Genomic DNA, 22,355 nt, shown 5'->3' with positions numbered 1-22,355 from the left:
TTTAACTGTTGTGCTTTCTAACACATAGTTTATAATGTTGGATCAATCACTTAGTGATGAAAGATGTCGTTGGTGGGTTACTTCTTTGTAATTGCTGCAGTGTTACTTCTTTAATTGTTGTTCTTATTTTTGCAGTGGAGGTGCTGTTTGTAACAAATCAGTAACAAAAGTGTAAGAGACATGTACTTTATTTAAGGAACTGAGGAGAATGCTCTCTATACTTTTAGCTTTTCTTTATGGTGAGCTCTGTTGCTGTGCTGTGGCAGTCTCAGTACATGCCCTGATGCTCCAGGAGCCAGCAGGTGGGTTTCACTGAGCCTGGCTGGGCCTTGCTCCTTTGCCTCATTTGTGAACATTCCTCACTGGTTCTGCATGCAAATCACTTTTCATATTCTGTTGCTTGTGATTAACTATGGGAAAGCACTTCTGAATTAGTGTGCAATGGGAGTACACTTGGTATGTGTGTGTCTGCTGTGAGTGATGCTGAGGCACTGGCCATTAGGGTTCAAGTGGAGGACACAGCTGCGTTCCAGGGTAGTAATACATTCTTCCTTTGAGGGGTTAGACTTATTTTTGGAAATAAGTGATCATGAAAAACTTTACTGTGCTTTTACCTGTACCTCTGGCTATTTTTCCTGTTATTCGAAGTGTTTCAAATGCAAAATAAACCATTCAAAATTCATACACTTGAGGCATTGTGTAAGGGAAGATTTTGGTTTTTTTGCAGCGACTGTTTCTAACAGTCATCTGTGTAGCTAAAGAAGTCGGTCTTTAATCGTCAGTCCCACAGATTCTACACTTCCTGTGGTAGTTAATCTAGTAATGTTAGGAATAATTTTCTAAAATAGCTTGGTACTGTACAAATTATGCAAAGAATTGCACAGTGGTTTCTTGAACCAGGTAAAGCAAAATTTTGATTTCATGTGGTTTACTGGCACAGCCTTTCTATTTTAAAAATTGTAGAACAAATCCTTTAATCTTAGATTTTGTGGTAGTAGGACTTATATGCAACCCCCCTTCTTTTATATCTGTACAATGACTTCTCATTGCAAAATCTGGATAGAACTTATACTTGATCGTAGACTCATGCTCGAGAAATAAAGCTTTCAATAAAATTCCTCTTGAATTTTCTCTGCTAGCTGCTTGCGCGTCGCTGGAGGTGGCTGTGGCCGCTGCCTGTATAGTTGCTTTGCAGTTACTTTGCAGTTACTTTGCAGTGCTTTTAGTATTCTGAATGGCTGCGTGGTAGTCTTGCAAAACTGTAGGTAATCTTTTTTTTCATCACATTACTGAAGACAGAAGTTAATTTCTGTCAGCAGCAATTTTTGTAGCAAGAGTTAACATTCTACTCGAGGCTACTTAACATTGCTCTTAAGTTCAGTAGTCAGCACCGCTTTGGTAACAGTGATATTTGAGTAACAATTATGTAAATGTTCTCCTATCCAGAAAAAATCTTGAGATATTTTACTGTAAATGTGTTCAAAGCCTCCGTCACTTTTTAATTTTGGATACAAAAAGTTTCTTACATTCTCACAATACACAGGGGTTCTATTGCAGTGTCACTTATGCTTGTTAGTGTCAGGGTTCACCATCATGTGGCTGTTACTGTTGTGCTCATGTAATATTAATATGAAAAAAACCTGTCATTACAGGAAAGTGCTTTAAAGCACTGTATTAGGGCATTTGTAATTATTTTCTTACTTGGAGCCACTGCACTTCTTGTAGTTTATGCTGTGTAGTGTCAAATTGTTGTAACTACTTGGCATAATAATAAAAACAGATTGTACAGTGTAGCATAGTACCTGTTCTATCAGTTTACTGCTTCATTTGTTGCCAGATTTGAAAATTATTTTTATAACTTCAAAAACAGTGTTGAATGCTATAGTTGCTGGTGGGTGTGGTGTGTATATGTAGATGCATTGCATTGCTTGCTAAAAGCAGTCCATTTTTTGATGAGGGAGCTTTCAAAGTATGATGTACCTGCTGCTTAAGGCTATTACCTGCTTACTAAATGCACCTGATTTGGCCAGACTTTCCTTCATGCTGCCTGTTTGGTCAGTAGGACCTTGTGTATTAGAGTGTTCTGTTGTGGTTACTGTGTAGAAACTGTAAAGATGCCATGCTCTGCAAAGACACAGTGCCATACCTGACCATTGTTTTCTTCTGAGCTGCCCTATGGGAGAAGGAAGAAAGAGTGTCATGTTTAAGAAAAAAACCACCAAAACCCCAACAAAATCCCACAAGCAAAGAAAAAAACCCACCCTAACGAAACCCACTCAAAATAAAACATCATGCTAAACCTGTAGTTTTTGTAAACTTGTGAAATAAAACAAATTGCATAACTATTTATGTTATACAGGTTGAAATTGTAGCAGAGCTCTTGTATGTATCTGGCTGAGATATTCCTGGTTGATTGCTAAAACAAAAATGTCCCATTGATGCATACAAGGAAGCGTACTTACTGTTCTATTAAGCATGAGTAAGTACTGGATTTATTTAGTTGCAGGTTGCTGGAATAGTGATCTGTAAAGTCATTCAAGCACTGCAAACTTTAATTCTCACTTGCCATTTTCCTTTAATTAGTGTGCTCATTCTAGGAAAAAAATCCTTTTTAGTCTGTGGGAGGAGGATGATAAAGGAATGAGTAGGAGAGTATGTGTCCTTTTTCTGTTTCCAAAAGCTTGAACAGCTTTGTGTGCCAAAACCAGTCTCCCAGACTATTCTGTATGCCTAATTGAGCCAGGCACTATTGCACAACTCCATTTTCCTTGCCTGTCTCACCATGTTTATCATAATTATCTCTCACCACTCTAAGTATATGCTGAGTAAAAACTTCTGAAGAAATGTTTTGTTGACTTTTTTCCCTTCTATTGTGTAGTTATACATTCTTATTAGTTGAATCTCTGCTGCAATAGTTGCGTTTCTGCTGCATTGCAAAGAAGGTCTAGAAAACAGGGAATCCTTTGTATAGTGTAGATACCATCTTTGAATACAGTTCCTTAGGTAAACTTCCAGAAATGTACCTAAATTTCTTCAAAATTGAGATTTTTAAGAGGCTACTGGCCCTTTTGAAGCCAGCTCAGAATTCTCAGATTTTCATATAAAATTTCTGTAATTTTATTGAATGTATTGATAGGTGAAAACTAAGAGAGAGAAAACTTTGCTGTATAGAAGTAGTAACTTCCTGTAAGTACGTGGTAGTTGCTCTTTGAACAGAAATACAGTGTTTCTTAGTCGTATGTAGTAGCAGTGTGGCAGGCTCCGGAACCTTGTCAGCTCCAGTGGTGTTAGTGGAAGCTGACCTCAGGTTTTTACATTTAAAGATGAGGAAAGACACGTGCTCACCTACTAACCATGTTCACTTGTTGATTTCCTACTCCTCTGATGTCCCACCCCCTTGGGTTGGTTGAGGTTTAAACAAATTTTAGAAAGGAGTTATACACACTCTGTAGAAGTGGCAGCACTCTGATGCTGATAGCAGAGATTATATTACTTAGCATGGAATTTCTTTTAAAGATAATCAGGGAGTTGATTTTTAGTTATGCAGTGGGCCATGCTAAGCCATAAGCAGATTTTTTTAATTTTTTTTTTTTACAATTCTGAAGTACCTTAAGCATTTTTTATAAGACACAAAAGCCAAAACAGTTTGCTGGTTTCTTAGGTGTTTTACAATTTGTAGCTTATTTTCTTATGGTATTTTTCTTGTCTTTCTATAGGGCTGAAAGACACACAGGAGTCTTCATGGATATAGTTGATACATTTAGCCATTTAATTCCTACTGAACAATTAGATGATGCCCTATTTCTAGGATCCAACCTGGAGAATGAAGTCTGTGAGGATTTTAGTACAAGTCAAAATGTCTTAGAGGATTCGCTGAAGAACATGCTCAGCGATAAGGATCCTATGCTAGGATCTGCAAGTGCCCAGTTCTGTTTGCCTGTTTTGGATAGCAATGGTCCCAATTTCCAGATGCCTTGTTCTACAGGTAAATCTTACAATTTTTTAAGATTACAATTTAAACAATTTAAAATACAGCTATACTCTACTTCTGACCCTTTTTTGTAATGTAGAAATAATAAGTTGGGATCTCTGTCTCCTTCCTGCCCTTTTTGATGCGCTGCTTACATGCTTGGCATGTAAACTGAGCAGTTCTTTTTAATTTTATAGTGTAACGATAGAGGAGGGCTCCTATCACAAGTAACCTAGGCTTTGAGTGTGTGTAAGTTATTCCCAGTGAAAGCTGTGATTTGTTTAGTGTAAGTACTGTGCCTGATCACTGAAGTTACTAGTTGTCTTGAAAAATACTGTATTTCTGGATTAGCAGTAGGAACATGAGAGTTGTACAAATTACTGCTCTAACCTCAGGATTATTTTGTTGGTGCTAGGCTGCCTGGTACTCAGCTGATACTGGATTCAGGTGTTTTGCTTTGGTTGGCTTCAAAACCCTGGAAAGATAATACAATTTTGTTTGGAATACCTGATTTAGAACCAAAATAGAGTGAAGTTTTAAATAAAAATAATCTTAGGAGTTGTGGAGTAGTTTTGGAAGATCAAAAAACCAAAAAGGGATGATAAAAGGGATGATCCAATCACTAAAATTATTTATATTTATGAATAGTTAGAATAATTATACTGAATATGGTGTAAGAGACAAATATACTCTATTCTTAGTAATGTTCTTTATTTGATGGGAAGTTTAAAAAAATTATTTGTTAGGTTCATTACTGAGAAGTGTTGTAGATTAATGCAGTTAAGTGATTATATCAACATTTAACTTTTTGTCTAGCTAGTAATAGGTAAATTCTGACCTTCACTAAATTAAGTGGTATTACAGCATGGAAAAGTGTAAATCAAAGATTATATTGATTAAGTAATGAAAAAGTTAACTACAAAGCTAAAACAAGGTACTTGATTCTTTTACTACTTCAGCAGTACATTCTTGAGGCCGTTCTTAAGAATGCTTTTGTTTCCTCTTGCTGTAGTCTGTGTTCTTACACTTTCTTGTCTGTAACCCACCAAACAAAACTGTATCCCTTCTAATGTGCATAGGACTGTACAATGTACACAACCAAATCAAATTCCACCAAAGCCAATGATGCACATTCCTGTGTTGTACTGCATCCTGTGCATCCTTCAGTAAACCTGTAGTGCATTTAAAATGTTGGACTAATTAATAGGGATATTTTGGAAGTTACAGAAAAACTTTTGGGGGCTTTTTGGCATATATTTCTCCTGAAAGCGATCAATAGTCAATAATTAATACTATTAATACTTAAATCATCACAATTAATTTTTAAGGTCCATAAAAAGTAAGTGAGCTAATGCATTTACTTGGGGGCTACTATTCCAGGCTGTCTGCAGACTAAGGGAATCAAAACTGATTTGATTTATGCTGAGTTTGTGAATTTAATGTTTTGTTTTTAAATCTGAAAGCAGCAAGAACAGAGCCACATTTCAGGAAATAACCTGAACCAAGCAATTTGGAATTAATGTAGGTGTCCAAAAAGACATGAACTGTTCTTGCTGTTGTTCTTTGTAGGTCTCGATAACAACTGTCCTTATTCTGGTATGATGCAGTACACACTTATAATTTTTTAGTTAAGAATAACGGTTATGACTTTGAAGTAAACTTTCTTTACTTGTCTTTCTTCAGAGTTCATATAGTCTGTGATTTATTTGATTTTCTGATACTGTTGGTGATGTAACACGGCTGATGTAGTCTGCTGGTAAGAATGCTCTCATGCAAGATGATGGTACCCTTAAGAATTAACCCATACAAAACCTGTTTTTTCCAGACAGGTTAGATGGAAGCTCACTATTTTATTTAAAACTCTCACTCTCAATTTATTTATAACTCTCACCACAAAACTTGCCTTACTGTATTTTTAGAACTACAACACTGATGGCATTTCTTACACCCTTGATTTCATTCCTGAAGAAAAGAGTTAATTTTTCCCAGAGGCACAAATTTATTTACCACAATTTATTCTAGACCTTCAAACAATACTTTGCACAACTCATGCCTAGACTATTAAACAGTTTAAGAATAGGAGTAAACTACTCATGGAAATTAATTCACAGGGCCAGCAGAGGACAGATTTATCATGCTTGCTGCTTCTTGAATAACTGGAATGTACTCTGCTTTGTAGAGTTGTTAAAGTGGTGAAGATTTCATGCTCCAGCTTATTTGATTGCTGTGAGCAAGCTGAAGAGATAAAGGTAATAATAGTTGGACTGAAGAGGTGTTTTAGCTAAAATGGTATTAGGTCTTCTTGATAAAGTGGAGGAGCAGAAGGCATGGCTCACTAATACTTTGAAAGCAGGTTTGAGCAGAGTTCAAGAGTATTTGGAAACCTATGCACAAACAAGATACTATCTTTGTATGCCTCCAACCCAGGCTGATAACTGTGAAATTTCTTAAGTGAACATGAGTATGTGTGAGTAGCAGAAGCTCTGAGAAAGGATTGTTTCAGGCCTACTTCTTACCCACATACCTGATTTCTCAGGATTGTGACAACATTTTTTCTGCTTTATTTCTGAGATCAGGTATTTTTGTCTAAGAACTTCACTCGTGATCTTAAGTTGGTTTTGAGTGTGGGTTTGTTTTTTGCTCTGTTTCTTACTGTTGTATTGACATTAGTTTTTGTTGGGAGTTTTTACTGGCCTAATCCAAAGTTATTCATCAACATGTCTTGCTCAGCTTTAGGGTTTATATTGCATAGCATTCATCATGGACTAAGCTTTATGTTAATACTAAGATCTTTTTACAGTTATCTGACTGTATGTGATGGACACTTGTAGCAATTGATTGTATGTCTTTTAAACAGTTCAAGTACATGTCTATAAGACAGAAACACATAGATTTTTGTGAGCTGAAGTTCAATTTCCAGTCAATGCTTGTTAGAGGCATCTATCTAAAAAATGCAGGTTTTTTAATTTGAATTATAAATGTGTCTCTTGGGGAGAACAGTAACAAAATCATAGAATGGTTTGGGTTGGAAGAGAAATAGAATGGTTTGGGTTGGAAGAGAAAGGTCATCTAGTCCAGCCCCCCAGCAATGAGCAGGGACATATTCAACTAGATCAAGTTGCTCAGAACCGTGTCCAGCCTGACCTTGAAGGTTTCCAGGGATGAGGCATCTGCCACCTGTCTGGGCAACCTGTTCCAGTGTTTCACCACCCTCATAATAAAAAAAGTTCTTCCTTATATCCAGTCTGAATCTACCCTCTTTTAGTTTAAAACCACTACCCCTTGTCCTATCACTACAGGCCATACTAAAAAGCCTGTCCCCATTTTTCTTAATAAACCCCTTTTAAGTATTGAAAGGCCACAATAAGGTGTCCCCCTGTTCTCCATGCTGAATAACCCCAACTCTTTCAGCCTTTTTTCAAAGGACAGATGCTCCAGCCTTGCATTCATTTTTGCTGCCTCCTCTGGACTCACTTCAACAGGTCCATCCATGTTTGTCTTGTACTGAGCATCTAGCAGTACTGGTATATGACAGATGGCAAGGAATATGACAATGGATGTTTGTTGCCTGTCTATTTGTAGGAAGAACTATATCACTACCAGTAAAAATAATCTCATGTTTGTCTTGGCCTGAATCCAGATTGTTCTGGATCTAAGTAGTTCTTCAGTTAGGTGACATTATTGGTCAGACAAAGACCAACAAAAGCCAGAGTTGACCAAACTTGCTGAACTTGCTCTGTAATTGCCACTGAGTAATAGAATGGGATTGTCTTTTTCAGATCTGATTGAATAATTACATATTTAGAGAAGACAAGATTCTTTGCAGGTGATCCTGGTAATGGCTTTGAGCAGAGATAGAAGTAACTTTTTATGACCCTCTCAGAAGCTGGATAGAATAGGTGTCAAATTAACAGATGTTATGCTGAAATCCTTTTAGAATGTGTTTGCAAAGAGTGACTGCTAAACTGCAAAGATGTAGTTAAGTTGCTGGTTTGTGGAGTTAGACTGAGCAGATTGCTGCTCTTATGGCATGGTTAGGAAGTTCTCTGTTATTTTTGTGAATCAAGGTACAATCCACAGGTTTTACTCACTGCAGCTCATAGGAGCTTAGCAGTAATGGAGGCCGTCTGAAGTAGGTATTAGCAGAAAGACCTCTTGTTGATACTAGAAATGGATATAATTGTTCTCCTTGACAGTTAAAGGACAGAATTTGGCAAAATGAGACTTTTGAGAAACAAATGAAATCCAAGTTCTTGAAGCAATCAGAAGGGTCTCAAATTGTATTTTAGGTGCCTCTCTGCTTCTTTTTATCAATTTAATCAGGTGTCTGTTCCTCCAAGCTCTGAATGGACCAACATAGGAAAGCAGATTACATAGAACAGCTCTTGGCCATCTTAAATGTTTTGGTGGTGTGAGTGGATATGGAAGTGTGGGTTTGGGGTTGCTTTGTTGGTTTTTTTTCACTCTTTCTGAGCAATTCCTTGATGAGAAGTAGAAACTCTGAAGTTTAGATATGACATAACTCTTGAGAGCAACACATTTTTTTCAACTTTGTATGGTACCCTAGTGATGGGTTTTCTGTTTTGTTCTGTTCTTGCTGGAAGCTTAGCCACCTGTGAGCATAGCAGGTCAAAGTGGTCACATGCCAGTGAGCTAAATAATCAGCATTCTTACAAAATTGGTACTTCTCAGCTATCACGAGTTCTACAGCTTTTCAGGATGTCATTTACTGGGGCAGTTTGATTTATTATACACATAATACAGGGACTGGAATTTTAATTGCCTATCATCTGGAGACATTTCTGGATTTCATATTAAAATAAAGCTTTTAACCAATTTAGTTTATGGATATGTTTATAAAATCAGGTATTTATCATAAATGGTGAAGACTGAACCTGTAAGAATGTACAAAGTGTGTTAGGGACATCTTTTTATTTGCCCTTTTTTTCCTGTCCCTCTGGATTGCTACTGGGAAAGTGTTTCTCCCAAGTACGGTCTACTCTTTCTAGTTTTAACCTGTGTTTTCATGAGTACAGTTGAAACCTCTGCTAAAATCATGATCACCTGCTGAATCTTTGGGGCCAAACCAGTTGTTCTGACTAGAAATACTTCTTTAGCTAGTGTGCTGTCTGACTGTTAGGCATTTCAGGCTCTTTTCAGTAAAGCCAAAGGTACTTGTATTTTTCCGCCTGCATATGAAGTAATTTTGAAGATAATCTTCAGATTCCAGCCCAAAATTGGGTATACAGTTGTTTCTCTCAGTTTTCTTACCTCCTTATGCCTTCCTTCCTTCAGGCTGTCCATGTGAATAATTCCACAGTGTCTTGTGGCAAAGGTAGTAACTTTCCTGTATAAAATTTAAATTTACTGTGTTGGTATTGAGAACTTTGAGAATGTTTATTTTGCATGCTTTTCTATTTGTAGGTGGAAAACCACCTGTTTCCCCCATTTTAGGTCCTTCTTTAGGTGAGTTGTCTGATTTGTAAATGCGTGAAGACTCCCTTCTTAGTAAAATGATTTAGTTTAAAGTGCTTGATTTGGTGCTTTTACTTGGTGTTTTTACTTTGTTGTTGAAATTTGTGCTTCACTGCTCTTTATTTCCAAAGTAATAGGCTTATGTGGCTAAAGAACTACAAATCAGTAGGCTTGTGATGTAGCTCCATCTCTTTATTAAAATGGATATGCAGTCTTCTGTTGAGATACATGCTGTATTAAGTTTATTAATCCTAGTTGATTTTCATATGTCTTTTTTGTAAAGACGGGAAAAATACCTCTTTACAATGTAGAGATTAATGGAGAATGGGAGCAAATATTTAGTTAGTGTTTTATATGGTACTTTGATTGTTTTCTTGCACTGGGCAGTCAGTACAAGGTCCGGACAGGCGAATTCTCAGTTCAACAGGTTACAGGCAAACTCTTGTAAAAGAATTAGGATTTCATGTTTCTTTATGTAAGTTATATCATCAGTCAACTAATTTTTCTTGATAATAAACTTTTTCTTAAAAAAGAGTACTTTTAATTCTGTTTCTTGAACATATGCATCACAAATGTCAATAGGAAAAATGTTTTTATATAAAATATACTATCTTCATTTGCAGTCTTGAGACATAGTGATACTTTGTCAGTATCTACATATGTTTCATTTCTTTACTTTAGTTTATTAGCTCTTCTGAAGACTTGCCTGGACAGCTGTTAGTTGCTGTTTTAGACGGTAACTGTTTTTTTCATTGAAGCATAATGTTAGGTTATTATGTTGGTGTTCACATATAAAACAGTAGAAATTTTAAAATGTTCAACCATTTCCATATAATTTGTGATGCCTGTATGGAATCTGCTGTGAACTTGCACATCCCTGCTGTTAGCGTGATTCATCTGGATATAGCATTTTACAACAATGCAAAGCAGAAACAGTGATATTCTGTTCCGTGGGGTCACCTAAGGAAGAGAAGTCCAGTACTAACATCTACAAAAAAGAAATTTATTTCTACAGTTGAGATTTACCTTGATCAGTGTGTCAAAACTCTGAATATTTTTGTCTTAGTTGTGGCTGAAAATAATTAAGGGAATATTTATGTTAATAAAAATAAAGATTTATAAACATCAGAATTTTTGAGGATGTTTTTAGGGGTGTTTTCTTCTCCTTACCTCCTCTTTCTCCAGAAAGTAAGGCTTGTTTTTCCTCAGTTTTACATTACTAAAGAATTAAAAAATGATTATGCTTTTGTTTTAGCACATGGAAAGTATTACTTTTAATTTGCAAGTAAACTATTTTTATTGTATGTTATTCTGTTATTGTATAACATATATAAAAATGAGTGAATAGTACAGCACAGTAGTTTCGAAATTTAGAACCTTTACATAGAGAGACTCAAAATAGTAAGTTGAAGGTGAATGGTGCCTTTTCCACTGCATGGAAAATTCCACTAAATGTGATTTGTATTTTTCTTATTTTCAGTCCATTCAGTTGTACATTGGTGTACAACTTTCCCTCTTCAGATATGTTTTTTCTTTATTTTTCCTTTTATCTTTTATTCTTCTGATTTCTATATTTATTACTAAGATAATCTTTAGATATTTGTTACTGAGATCATCTCTATCTTTTTTTAAGTTCTTTCCCATTTTGCTTTTGTTGGTTTACTTTTCCCAGTGCTGTTTCTCTACCTCCACTTCTCTTTCATAATTTACTTTCCTAGTCTTCTCTGTATCTATTGCTGTTTTCTGTCACTTCTCTTCCCAGCAGGGTCTGTGTCGAATGTTCCTCATCCGGGGGCCTCATGAGGTTGTCTGTACTAGCTGAGTTGTAGCTCAGGTGGTTTGAAATTAGCAGGATTCTGTGTTTCAAATTCCTCTGTAAAATTAAAGCTACCGCACAGAGTCTTGTAAGTATGAAAATGCTTTAATTCTAATATTTCAGACTGTCTGTCAATGGTGGACTGAATTGTCCCTTCTGTTATTAATAAAGGAGGGTGTATGAATTCAGTAACTTGAGCAAGAGCATTGTAAAACCTGAGGCTCTAATGTCAGCCCTGAAATATGCTGCAAAGCTGTTTTAGAAGCTGTCTGAATAGTTTTTATTTTTCATGTTGTCTTCAGTAGCTTAGTAGTTTGTTTCTACACAGAAGAAACAAAATTGAATTTGAAAGGAGTCTCCTTTGTCACAATCTGTTCCTGAAAACCGGTTTCATGTATTGTAGGAACATTATGAGAAAACTAATACCAAAGTGAAGACCTGTTGGGAGGGCATAGTCTTTGGAAACATAAGAATGGGTAGCTGGAGTTAGGGTGAGGGTCCATCTCGTTCAGTTTGCCATCTTGGACAATAGCCAGTATTAGATATGTAGGAGAAAATAAAGTCTAATGGGGCAGTTAAAATGCCATCTTTTTGCCAGTGTGTCCTTCCCAGTATGTAACTTATAGCAAATAAGTGATTAAGGAACACTGCTGAGTGGAGTAAGCCCAACATTATCAGTCCTCTGCAGCTTGTGTGTTATATCTGTGTATGTCTGTACACATGCACAGACGTAAAGGTGGCTCTGGATTGGAAAGCAGAAGCTGCCAGTAGTTTCTGCAAACACACTTTTCCTTGTAACTGGTGTGTACAGTTCAGTGCCTAAAAATGATGGTTAAAATAAAATGAATGACGATGAGTTGTCAGCTTAAGAAACTTCTGGCTTTCAGCTCCTGGCAGCCATCTAACTGTGGACATCCAGAGTGCTGATTGCTGGGTACCAAGGTCAGCCTTCCTTAAGAGGCTGTTAAAAAACTTCCTAATATTTGAACTTTTAACAGGTTGCTTGGTTGCTTTATTTTTTTATTTCTTCATGGCAAGTGATTGTAGACTGAATTACAGTCCTGATCAACTTGGTTATTCATCACTGTTAGGCTTTAGCAGTGTTTTGCAACTTCAATTTTGTTATTTTCAAAGTATATAAAGCCTTCACTAGAGCATTGTTTTTTTAAGTTGCAGTAACATTAGACTTGAAAAGGAGCAGGAATTGACAGATTTTCTGAGATAAATTAAACCTTTGAATTTTTAAACTAACTTCTTGCTTATTTTGACTTCTGTGGCAGGGGTATTAATTTATATCAGTTTTAAGTAAGCAGTTAGAATTTTTTAGATATCTTATATCTCTCCTATGAGTTTATCTTAAAAATACTTCTAGGTAGGTGTCTGAATAGTAAAAAAAAAGCATATTTGGTTGACTGGAGTCTGTGTTGTACTTGTCAGACCATCCTACATGTTTTGTAGAATCACTTGGGCGTTTGGCTTGATCTCACAAACTTTGCATCCCACGGGGGGGACCAGGATTCATTAATCACACACAGGGTCTTGGGACAGGAGAGGTTACCATTCCAGAACCAAACTTTAAGCAAGTGAGGAGAATGGCTCCTACAGTGACCTGACTGCTTCTTAAGAAACCTGTTTTCAGGAGCAACTTCTGGGATTCTTCTCAGGTTAGTGGAAGACAGGAATTCACTGAAGACAATGTTCTCTGTCTCTCCTGGGAGACTAGGTGCTTGCTGCACTTAATGCTCTTCCAAAAAGGCATTGCAGATCCAGATATGTGATGTGGTTGGGACTTAAAACTTTTAAAATTATATCCTGTGAGAAAACTGTGATTTTAAACTATGCACTCCTGGATCAGCTCTTTCTGCTGTTTACCTTTCTTCACTTTTTCTTAGGTGGGAAGGGACAGTGAGGGACAGCTGATCCTCTAAGACTGGGGACCTTCCTGTGGCAAAAAAAAACCCAAAAATGTGAGTCCACAAAAAAACTATAAGGACTATCTACAAAAATTTTAAGCTTTGGGTGATAGCTTCTTCTGCACTGAATCTGCCTCACATGGGAATTTTCTGTCCTGCATTTCTTCATTTCCCCCCCCTTTTGTTTGTTTTTCGGTGGCCACTTTATTTATTTTTCCCTGTTTTGCTCAGCATTACAGCAACAACATTTTTTTGATCATTTTAAGTTTTAGGCTCTTTCTTGTTTGTTTGTTTTTTCCAGTGATTAGCCTGGATGATACTATGGATGAAGAAGGAGTTAAAGAGAGTGGTAATGACACCCTTGATGATGATGAGCTTGTTTTACCTCACAGGAATTTGAGGAGTCGTGCTGAAGAAACATCAGTCACATCACCGAGGAAATCACCACGCTTAATGGCACAAGGTGATCACAGATTATATGTTTGCATGTTTGAAGTAAATTAAATCTTTACAATCCCACCCCCCAACATTTATAAATGTAAAGTAAAGCTTTGCAATTTGCTTGTGTAAACTCAAATACAGACAATTCCCTTTGCATGCACTGCAGCTAGAAGTTGGCATCCATAGGGTATGACTCAGTTAGAATTCTTCTTTAAAAAATACTTAATGTCTTCCTTATGCCTTGTGGTCCTTAAACTAATTTTTGAGACTTTGATGCTTTTACCTGCATCAAATTAGCACTGTGGTTCCTCACCAACAAAAGTATGTTAGAGTAGCAAATCAGCATTGAAATATTATGCTAGCATGTCTCTATTTTCAAGTAAAATTTTGATTCTATTCATTTTTATTTGGGTATTTTCTTTTTGCTTTAAATTCAGTTATGGTAATTGCAGTTATAAACTCTTTCATCAAAATATCTCAATATACTTAATGAATATTTTAATAAAATATTTAAATTCTTTGTGGTAGCTAATTGATTATAGTTAGGGCTTTTCTAACTTGTTGAACTAGTGGAGTTATTTACCACTCTGCTTTTATCCCCGTTAGAGCAGGTTGAGTTAAAAAGATAAAATTACTCAATATGGAGATCAAAATTTTTAAATAAGAGCCTGTGGTACAAAGTTGGTGAATATGCATTTTAAAAAGGCACTAAAATGGTTTCTTGTTTAGGAAATGTAAGAAATGTCATGAAGTGAGAGTGACTGGATCTTGGATTCATAGACTGTGTTCTCTAAAAGCTTTTTAAACTTCATAGTTATACTTCTAATCACAATAGAACTTGTGCAAATTTTGTTTGAGGCAGAAAAGATTGAGTGGTAGAAAAGTACAGTTGGTTTTGATTGTTTTTTTATCATATATTCTGTTTTATATATACTACTCAGAACTTTCTTAGCCTTTGGAGTAATGAGATTTTACATCCAAACTATGGCAGTGCAAAATTGAAATGCAAGTATTTTGGGTTAGTAGGTTTTTTTTAAGTTTAGTAAACAACTAAGTTTTAAGTTCTCTTTGTGTCCAGTAACCTAAATTGGGGTAAATCAGCTCTATTCTAGGTAAATCTTGTGTTTGCAAAGAGAAGAAAGCTGAATAGCTAAGGCACTTTCCTTTTTCCCTTCCTAGAATCAGTACGGAGTCTCCGACAGAGCACCCTGGCCAAGCGTTCGAATGTTGCTCCTCCTGTTAGTACCAAGAAATCGTCTGTAAAAGGTGGATCTGCTCCAAAAAGTGGACAGAAACGAGAGAGAAGTCCAGTTAAAGAGACAGATGTTGCTGCACCCTCGAAAGTAGAGCAGCCTAAAGAGGTTAGGCGTAGTACAAGACGATCAGGACAGACCGAAGGAACAGCAGCAGTAACAGCATCCCAAAGTAATACAAAATGTCTGCCTGGTCCTGAAGATGTGGATGAAGTGAAGTCTGAAACCCTTGATCAGGCAAAAGTCCAGGAAACATCCCAAGAGTTAAGTTGTGCTAATTTTATAGGAGCCTGTTCTCCTTCTGGAGAAACAAAGGAAATAGCAGAGGTTGCAACAAAGACTGAATCTGGGAATGCTGAGCCAGTTTGTTCAGTATCTGCAGATACTGAAATGACTCCAGTTAAAAATGAGTCAAATGATGTGATTGATTCAATGGACTTGGGAAATTCTTCAGAAGAAAAAACTGATGATAATAAAGCAGAGGAATCAGAGAAGAAAACAGAAGAGCATGATGAAATTGGAGTAACTGGAAAAGCTGATGATCCATCTAGTACTTGCGTGAATCCAAATGAAATTTGTGACACCTTTTCAGATTTGTCTAGCTCTATAAAAGAGGGGGTTGATTGTAGTTTAGCTTCCCACAATGTGGAAGTTCTTGATGAAAATACACTGTCAGTAAAGAAATGTGTAACAGAAGCTGGAGATGATGACAAGGGAGTGGAGAAAACTGTAACTCCATCTGAGAAACTGTTGGACAGTACAGAGTTTGATAATAAAGACTTAAAAAGAAAAGAGTTGACTTCTGCTGACCCAGGAAATAGCATTTTAGAAAGCACTGTTCTTGACCAAACAAACCAAAACATACAGCATCAGGTCAGTAGTATTAAAGTAGAAGGCCCAGAGGCATTAAAATTTCAGGATGATGAGAAACAAATTAGCATTTCAACAAAATATGAAAAGAATATTAGACCTCGGCATAGTAAATCTGTAGTACAGAATAAACAAAATCTGACTGCAGATACTCGGCAGAAATTGGGTACAGTGCAACAAGAAGTGATGCGTTCAAGAACGAGAGCTGGTGTTACTGCTTCGGGTGTTCACAGTCCATCTTCAACAGGTCTGAAGCGGAATGCAGATGAGCAGGAGAGTCATCAGCATCCAAATAACCCAGTTAAAATTAGGAAGAAACAATCTGATCTGAGTTTGAAAGCAAAGAGCTGTGTTTCAGGAATGACCATAAAAAAGCAGAGTAATACGTTGCTGAAGAAAATACCCCGAGTCCAGGCTTCTGGGCAAACACAGAAGTCATCAGTTCAAAGAGCAAGTGAGAAATCTCCTACTCATCAAAGCTGTTCTAAAGATACCCACCACTCTGTGCATTCGTTGTCAGGGCATGTTTCAAATCTTGGTCAGAAGCAAGCCCACGGGCAGAAACACCAGCTTGCAACTGGGCTAAAAACAAATAGCTCCACAAAGGAAGAGACAGAGACAAAAGATCACCCTGTTGTAGAACACCTGAAAGAGGATGATAAAGAAAAAAACAAATCAAAAAGAAATGATAAGACTGTCCAACCTCGCCAGAGAAGAAGTAGCAAAAGTCTTTCAGTTGATGAACCTCCATTGTTCATTCCAGATAACATTTCAACTGTTAGAAGGGAAGGCTTGGAACATACCTCTGCTAGTGAAAGTAAACATGTTTGGGTGCCCAGCAAGCAGTGTGGCTTTTGCAAAAAGCCACATGGCAACAGGTGTGTGTGGCTTTGTGTCTTAGGAATTTATTATTGGTCTCAAAAGATAATTTTTTTTCCTCTCTTACCAAATGTTTCCTGCTGCTGGTGCCAAAACAAAAAATCATAGCCTTGTAAGGGAAACTTGTGTGTCATACTGTCAGTTAATTTCCTTTACACTCACACTTTTTTTTAGTGTTTTAGATAGAGCATTAAAAACTTAAAAACTGGTTTAGCCAAGAAGTTTGAATATAAATGTTTTATTATATGAATACATTTTTTGATGAATGTATAATTCTGCTATGCTGTTAAATTATGCGCTTTAAACTTGACTTTTTTTCATAGAAAGGAAATGAGACTAAGATATCTATGTTCCAGATTGTAATTTCCTTCTTTCCAGAGACCTCTTAAGTCGAAGGATCACCATCAACCAAAAAAAATCAAATAGTTGTTTACATGTGATTTTGTCTGGTACAAGTACAATTCTAATACCTAGAGATTCAGAGGGTTTTTTTTTTTTCAATTTATGTAATCATTGCTGTGAGGCTTTCATGTAATAGTAATTAAGTAGTTGGCAGGGGGTGGGGAGAGGAGAAGGAAGAACATCAGTCTCAAAAAAACCCCCGTAAAACATCCATGTAGGCATATCTGAAATTGCCTTTAAACCTAACGATGAGGGAGTTTTCATAGTTGCAGTTGTACCTGCTAGCCTACGTTTGTTTTTTTAATATCAAATTGAAGATGATTCTGATTAGTCCTTTGCTTATGTGAGAGAAAGTTTTAATAGTAATTTTCAGTGACTGTGCTTTAGAACTCCCTACATCACAGTGAAATATGGAACAACTACCTTTGGTACCTGAGGGTTTTTCTTAGCATTCATAGTATTTAAGAAGAACCCTTGTTAGCTTTGAGTTACTGTATCATATTTGATAAACAAACACCTTAAAATTCATTTACTGTGCAGCTATAATGACTACATCAATGTGGCCTATGAAAAAAATTAACAGTAGGTTTGCTGGATATTTTCAAAGCAAAATATACATATTTAAGATTTAAACTTCTTGATAGCTGTTAAAAATTCAACTTTGAGTTGAACTTGTCCTACATTCTTTCTATATTTGCTAATATTTAAGCATTCTATGGGTTTTCTTTTTTGAATGCCTTGCTGGAGTTCAGAAAGTCTTGATTTTTATTACTAAATGGATCTAACTGGTATGGGAAGATGTGGCAGTAACTCCGAACTAAATCTTCTTATTTTAGTTTATGAAGTCAAAGTAATGTTGCAGAAGATACACGTATATGCATTGATACAGTATTAAATGCAATTAACCCAATTTTGCATTACCAGCTCTTAGTGCTGCCAGAATTGTGTAGTGGATGAATCACCAGCTGAGGTTGGGCTGAGAAAGCCCATGAGTTGCCACAGATGGTGGTTATGGGTATCCTCATTTTTGTGATGTCGGTCTTACGTGTTTTAGGTTTTTTGTATTGTAATTGTGTTATTTTATGTGCTTGCATTGCAAAACGACTCAACTGGCCCTTTTAGCAGAAGATCAGATTTGCTAAATCTGTAGAAAGATATTTAGTACATAAACACAGAATTTTTGTGTATAGAATGTGACAGAGACAATGTGAGGAAACTTGTGGTATTGAGCCCTATGCCTAATAACAGAAGATTTAAGACTGTCAGTGCAGCACTTTTTATCATCACTAGTCTTAAGTACTGAAGTTTTAATTTATTCAAATTACTTTTTTTTGTAGTTGTATGCTACAAATAACTGAAACCTTTCAGATTCACTTGCTATCATTAAGATACAAGAGGAAGCAAAACTTTTATCTCAAGTGCCTTGTCATTTTGTCCTTGTTTAATTACTGATGGAAGAATAAGAAAACACTTCCAGTGCAGTGCCAAAGAGAAAAAGTGTAAGATGATAAATTTCAGTTCCCTCTCTTGAAAAACCATCAAAACTATCAAAGTTTACTCTAGGGAAAGGTTTTTTTCATTTGCTTTTTGGATTACTTTTCAAGCAGTTTTTGTTTCCCTTTTGAAACAGCTTACCTAGCCTCTTTCCCTTTTTCTCTGTTCATTATGTAAGGGAAGATGAGAAAGTGTGAGACACAAATACTGTCAAACGACTGTAGGTTCAACAAATATCAAGGGCAGAGCGAAGATCTGAAAAAACATATGTAGTTTTATCCTGATCTATGGTTATTTCAACTTTAAAAATTTTTACCAATGTGGTAGTACAAATTGCTTGTAGAAAAAGAAGTTGAACTGAAGTTGCAGCCCCAAATTGAGAAATAATGTGCAAGGAGTTTTGCAGTATGTCATGTTAATGTAGCATGTTAAAAAATTCAGGGTGCGGAATAGTAGTCACTTGAATCTTTTTGTATTGCGTGTAATAAATGCAAAGCCACTAACTTGTTGTTACTGTAATACCAAACTTGGAAAATTGATTCAGGTTGAAGGTAATGTCTGGAGATCATGTCATCTTGTGTACAGATTTTTTTTCTTTGTGTACGGATTTCCAAAAGGGCCATGCTTATGTAGGCCTTACATGGCCCCAGAGTAATCTTACTGTGCCTCCAGATCAGCACCTGAAAATTGGAGTCAATTTATGTTTTTAGGAATACATGTAATAATTTGTTGGCCACATGGAAAGTGAAAATGCACTTCCCTTGCACTGCAGATATAATGGATTTGGCTGGGACAGGAGGAATCCCATTTTACAGACATTCAAATTGCATAATCAAAAAAGTTCACAAGTTATAACGTGTCTTGCTTTGTAAGAGACAATGCCTGTTTTCTTTCTGCTAATAGATCATCATTCTTTGGCACTTGGGCTTTGAACAATGACTATTCATACTCTGTTTTCCACTTGTCTCTGAGTTGGTAGCTGTAACCAGCATAGCTGTGTTGTATCTATGTTTTCATTTACACAGAGAGTGAGTTGTCAATGTTTGGCTTTAGGACTAATTCTTTCAGTCTGTTTGCTTGATGTGCTGTGACAATTTCCATTCAGAGATACACGTTTGCTACATAACTAAAAGGAATTATTCTTTTGTATGAAAGCTAAACCTTGTGTTTCTGGGCAAGTCAGATAATGATGATTTAACTTTTTGTAATCTTCAGCACATCTGAAAGGCGGTTTTTTTGGTGAAAGGTTTGAATTATTGTTACTCACACTATTGTTTTCAGCATGTTTGACATTGCCAGTGTGTTCCCATATTGCTGTCAGATGTTTTCTCATCAGCTAATAACAAATATGCATAAATTTTAATTCATCTATATATGAAATGTGTATCGATATATATACCACATAAAAAATGTTACAGACTGAAGTTACTACTCAGATTCTTAATGAATCCAAATGATGTTGAAAATATTAAGCTTTGTCACAGATAGTTACTTTTCCTGAGGACAGATTAAAGATCTTGTGGTCAGACACAAACCGACCTTTTCAGACCTTGCAGAAAAACTAAGTGATGTAGGACTAGAGTTTTGCTTAGGGTCTTCCTTTTCCCCACATTTCAACTCTGCTTTAATATAGAGGAAAAGTTAGTAATGTTGTAAAAGGTGATTAATTGGGAAGTGCAGAGGTTGATTTAGCAAAGATATAGTCTGATCTCTTGCTTTGCACGTCATCGTTAAAAAGTTTCTTCACAAATGTAATGCAGGAAAGTACTTTGCTGATGGATGGAATTAAAAAAATCTACAAACTGTTTTTTCCTGTAGTAAGGATTATTATTAGGACATTTGTATTTTGAAAATAGTGCTAATTATCAGTAAACTGTATTGGAATCAGGTTATCATACACTTTGCACAGCCAGTACAAAAGAGAGTGGTTGAGGAAGGAGTTTAAGGTTCCAAACTTATTATGATCCTTAAATTACATGTGCACTTTTTTTTTAGGGTGGATTGTATATAGAAAATGATCTGTTGTGAGACCATTCTTCAAGAGGAACAATAATTATAATAATGATGGTGCCTTAATTCTAGTTAATGTTCATTGAATAGTATGAGTATGCTAAACTGCAGATTATGCAAGTTGTCATCAGTTTACAGTTATGGATGATGGTTTTAAGTTATCTGCCTCTTTTACTACTTTCTTCCACTGTGAAAAGCCTTGCAATATTAAAAGCTATCTTGCTTGTCCACCCACAGCTGAATGACAGTATAAACAGAATAGCATTGTAATGTATAATTAACAAATGGAAGGACTTCACTGTGATTTATATTTACAGTTATATAATTTTATTAGTAGACTTTATACAGATTATATTACTATGCTGTAGTATTGGTAGGATTATTATTAATAACTGTAGCATTAGGGAGTCAGGCAAATGGATACCATAAATTGTCTAAAACAGGGTTTTATAAAAGATGTGCATAAATATAAACTACTTATAAATGCAGTTTGTAGAGTGTATGACACTGATCCTGCAAGATGCAACATGTGGATAGAATCCACTGGTAATGAAGCTTCCCTTAGTGATTTTTTTTTTTGTATAGATTTGTAACTAATTTTAGGAAATGTACTAATTTTTTCAATGTTTTTGGGAAGTTCAGTGGTTTTGGTTTTGCTGTTTGGCTTGTTTCATGAATTTACCTTTAGTTCAAAAAGCATAAAGTTGCTTGTCTTTTTCCTGCTTCCTTTTTGGAGAAGTTCCTGTAAAATGAAAAGCAAAGAAAATTGTGCCTTTAAGAAAAAAAAGGAACTTATATTGCATTAAAGTTGGGTTATTAAAATTTAATACTTAGGAAATAAGTTTGCAGTGTCTTTTCCTGTGCTACAAATTCTGTGCCAAAGATCTGCTGATAGTGTTTGCTTGAGATTGGTTGTTCTTTCTAGAAGATCAGAACCTGAAAAATCATGTCTTCTGTGTTAGAATTTGTCAAAAAGCAAATAAGTGGAACTACTCTGACAAGACTGTGTTTTTTGACAGAGCTTGAGCTTTTAATTGAGCTATACTGGTGTGGAACATATGCTCTGCTAAAGCTGCCATGCCATGAATTTCTTCTCAACTAACCTCTTTATTAAATAAGCTGAAGGAAAACCAGTTGCTGCCATGCAATGTCTCTGCTTTAACATGGACTGGACTGTAGCATCAGTGCAGCTGAGACACAGTTGTAATGTTACTACAAGTTTACAACAGATTTTGTAGAAATTTGGTGAACATTTAGGGAGGGAGATGCAGGTGGGATGTGCTTTAGATACTCGAGTCTTTAAAAAGTGTGTGAACAGTGATTTTACTCCTGCATGAGTTTGGGGTTAAAGTGATGTTTTGAATTGTTGGGTTTGCTCTTTTTTTTGGTTTGTTGGGGGTGGGGGGTTGGGTTAAGATATGAGTCCTATTGTATTTTTCCCCTATGCTGTGTGCCACAAACGTGAAGGACTAAAGGGAAGCAATAAATTATTTTCTGTGACAGTGCAACTTACATTATTAATTAATCTTAAAATGCTGATTACTGGCTCACACTGAACTACTCTGACAGCTCCCAATTTTTTGTCTTTTATTTTACTCTTAAGTTTAGCTTTACAATGAAAAATTGTTTTATGAATAAGATGGTTTCTGCCCATTTTATGGTAATGAATTTCTCTGGAAACTTGCTCCTGTTACATAAATAGAATTTGCATAAGTTAATTTTAAAATATGGCCTGTATATTTAGAAAATAAATCAAGCCTGAGTTCTTCATCTAAGGAATGAATTTAATTTACTACAAATAACACACCAAAGAAAGGCTTCCAATCATAAGA

At 36.0% G+C, this 22,355-nt stretch overlaps 1 protein-coding gene across 9 annotated transcripts in view; it reads left to right on the top strand.

The window, feature by feature from the left end:
* PHF3 (PHD finger protein 3) overlaps positions 1 to 22,355 on the top strand; it is a 51,005-nt gene that overhangs the window by 6,134 nt on the left and 22,516 nt on the right. For 2 of the 9 annotated variants that reach the window (XM_008921291.3, XM_029962784.1), the window contains exons 2-4: positions 3,717 to 3,985; positions 13,476 to 13,637; positions 14,795 to 16,616. In XM_008921291.3, coding sequence (XP_008919539.3) covers positions 3,742 to 3,985; positions 13,476 to 13,637; positions 14,795 to 16,616 — 2,228 coding nt within the window. In that variant the 5' untranslated portion in view covers positions 3,717 to 3,741. Of the gene's footprint in view, positions 1 to 3,716; positions 3,986 to 12,841; positions 12,926 to 13,153; positions 13,229 to 13,475; positions 13,638 to 14,794; positions 16,617 to 22,355 lie in introns of those variants that run through there. The other 7 variants (XM_018077888.2, XM_029962785.1, XM_029962787.1 and 4 more) reach the window with 5 other exon arrangements.

This window comes from Manacus vitellinus, unplaced genomic scaffold, assembly GCF_001715985.3.
Source record: "Manacus vitellinus isolate BGI_N305 unplaced genomic scaffold, ASM171598v3 scaffold_4_pilon, whole genome shotgun sequence".
In the NCBI taxonomy this organism is placed as follows: Eukaryota; Metazoa; Chordata; class Aves; order Passeriformes; family Pipridae; genus Manacus; species Manacus vitellinus.
Note: the sequence above shows the minus strand (reverse complement) of the source record. Positions and strands in the feature narration are given on the sequence as shown.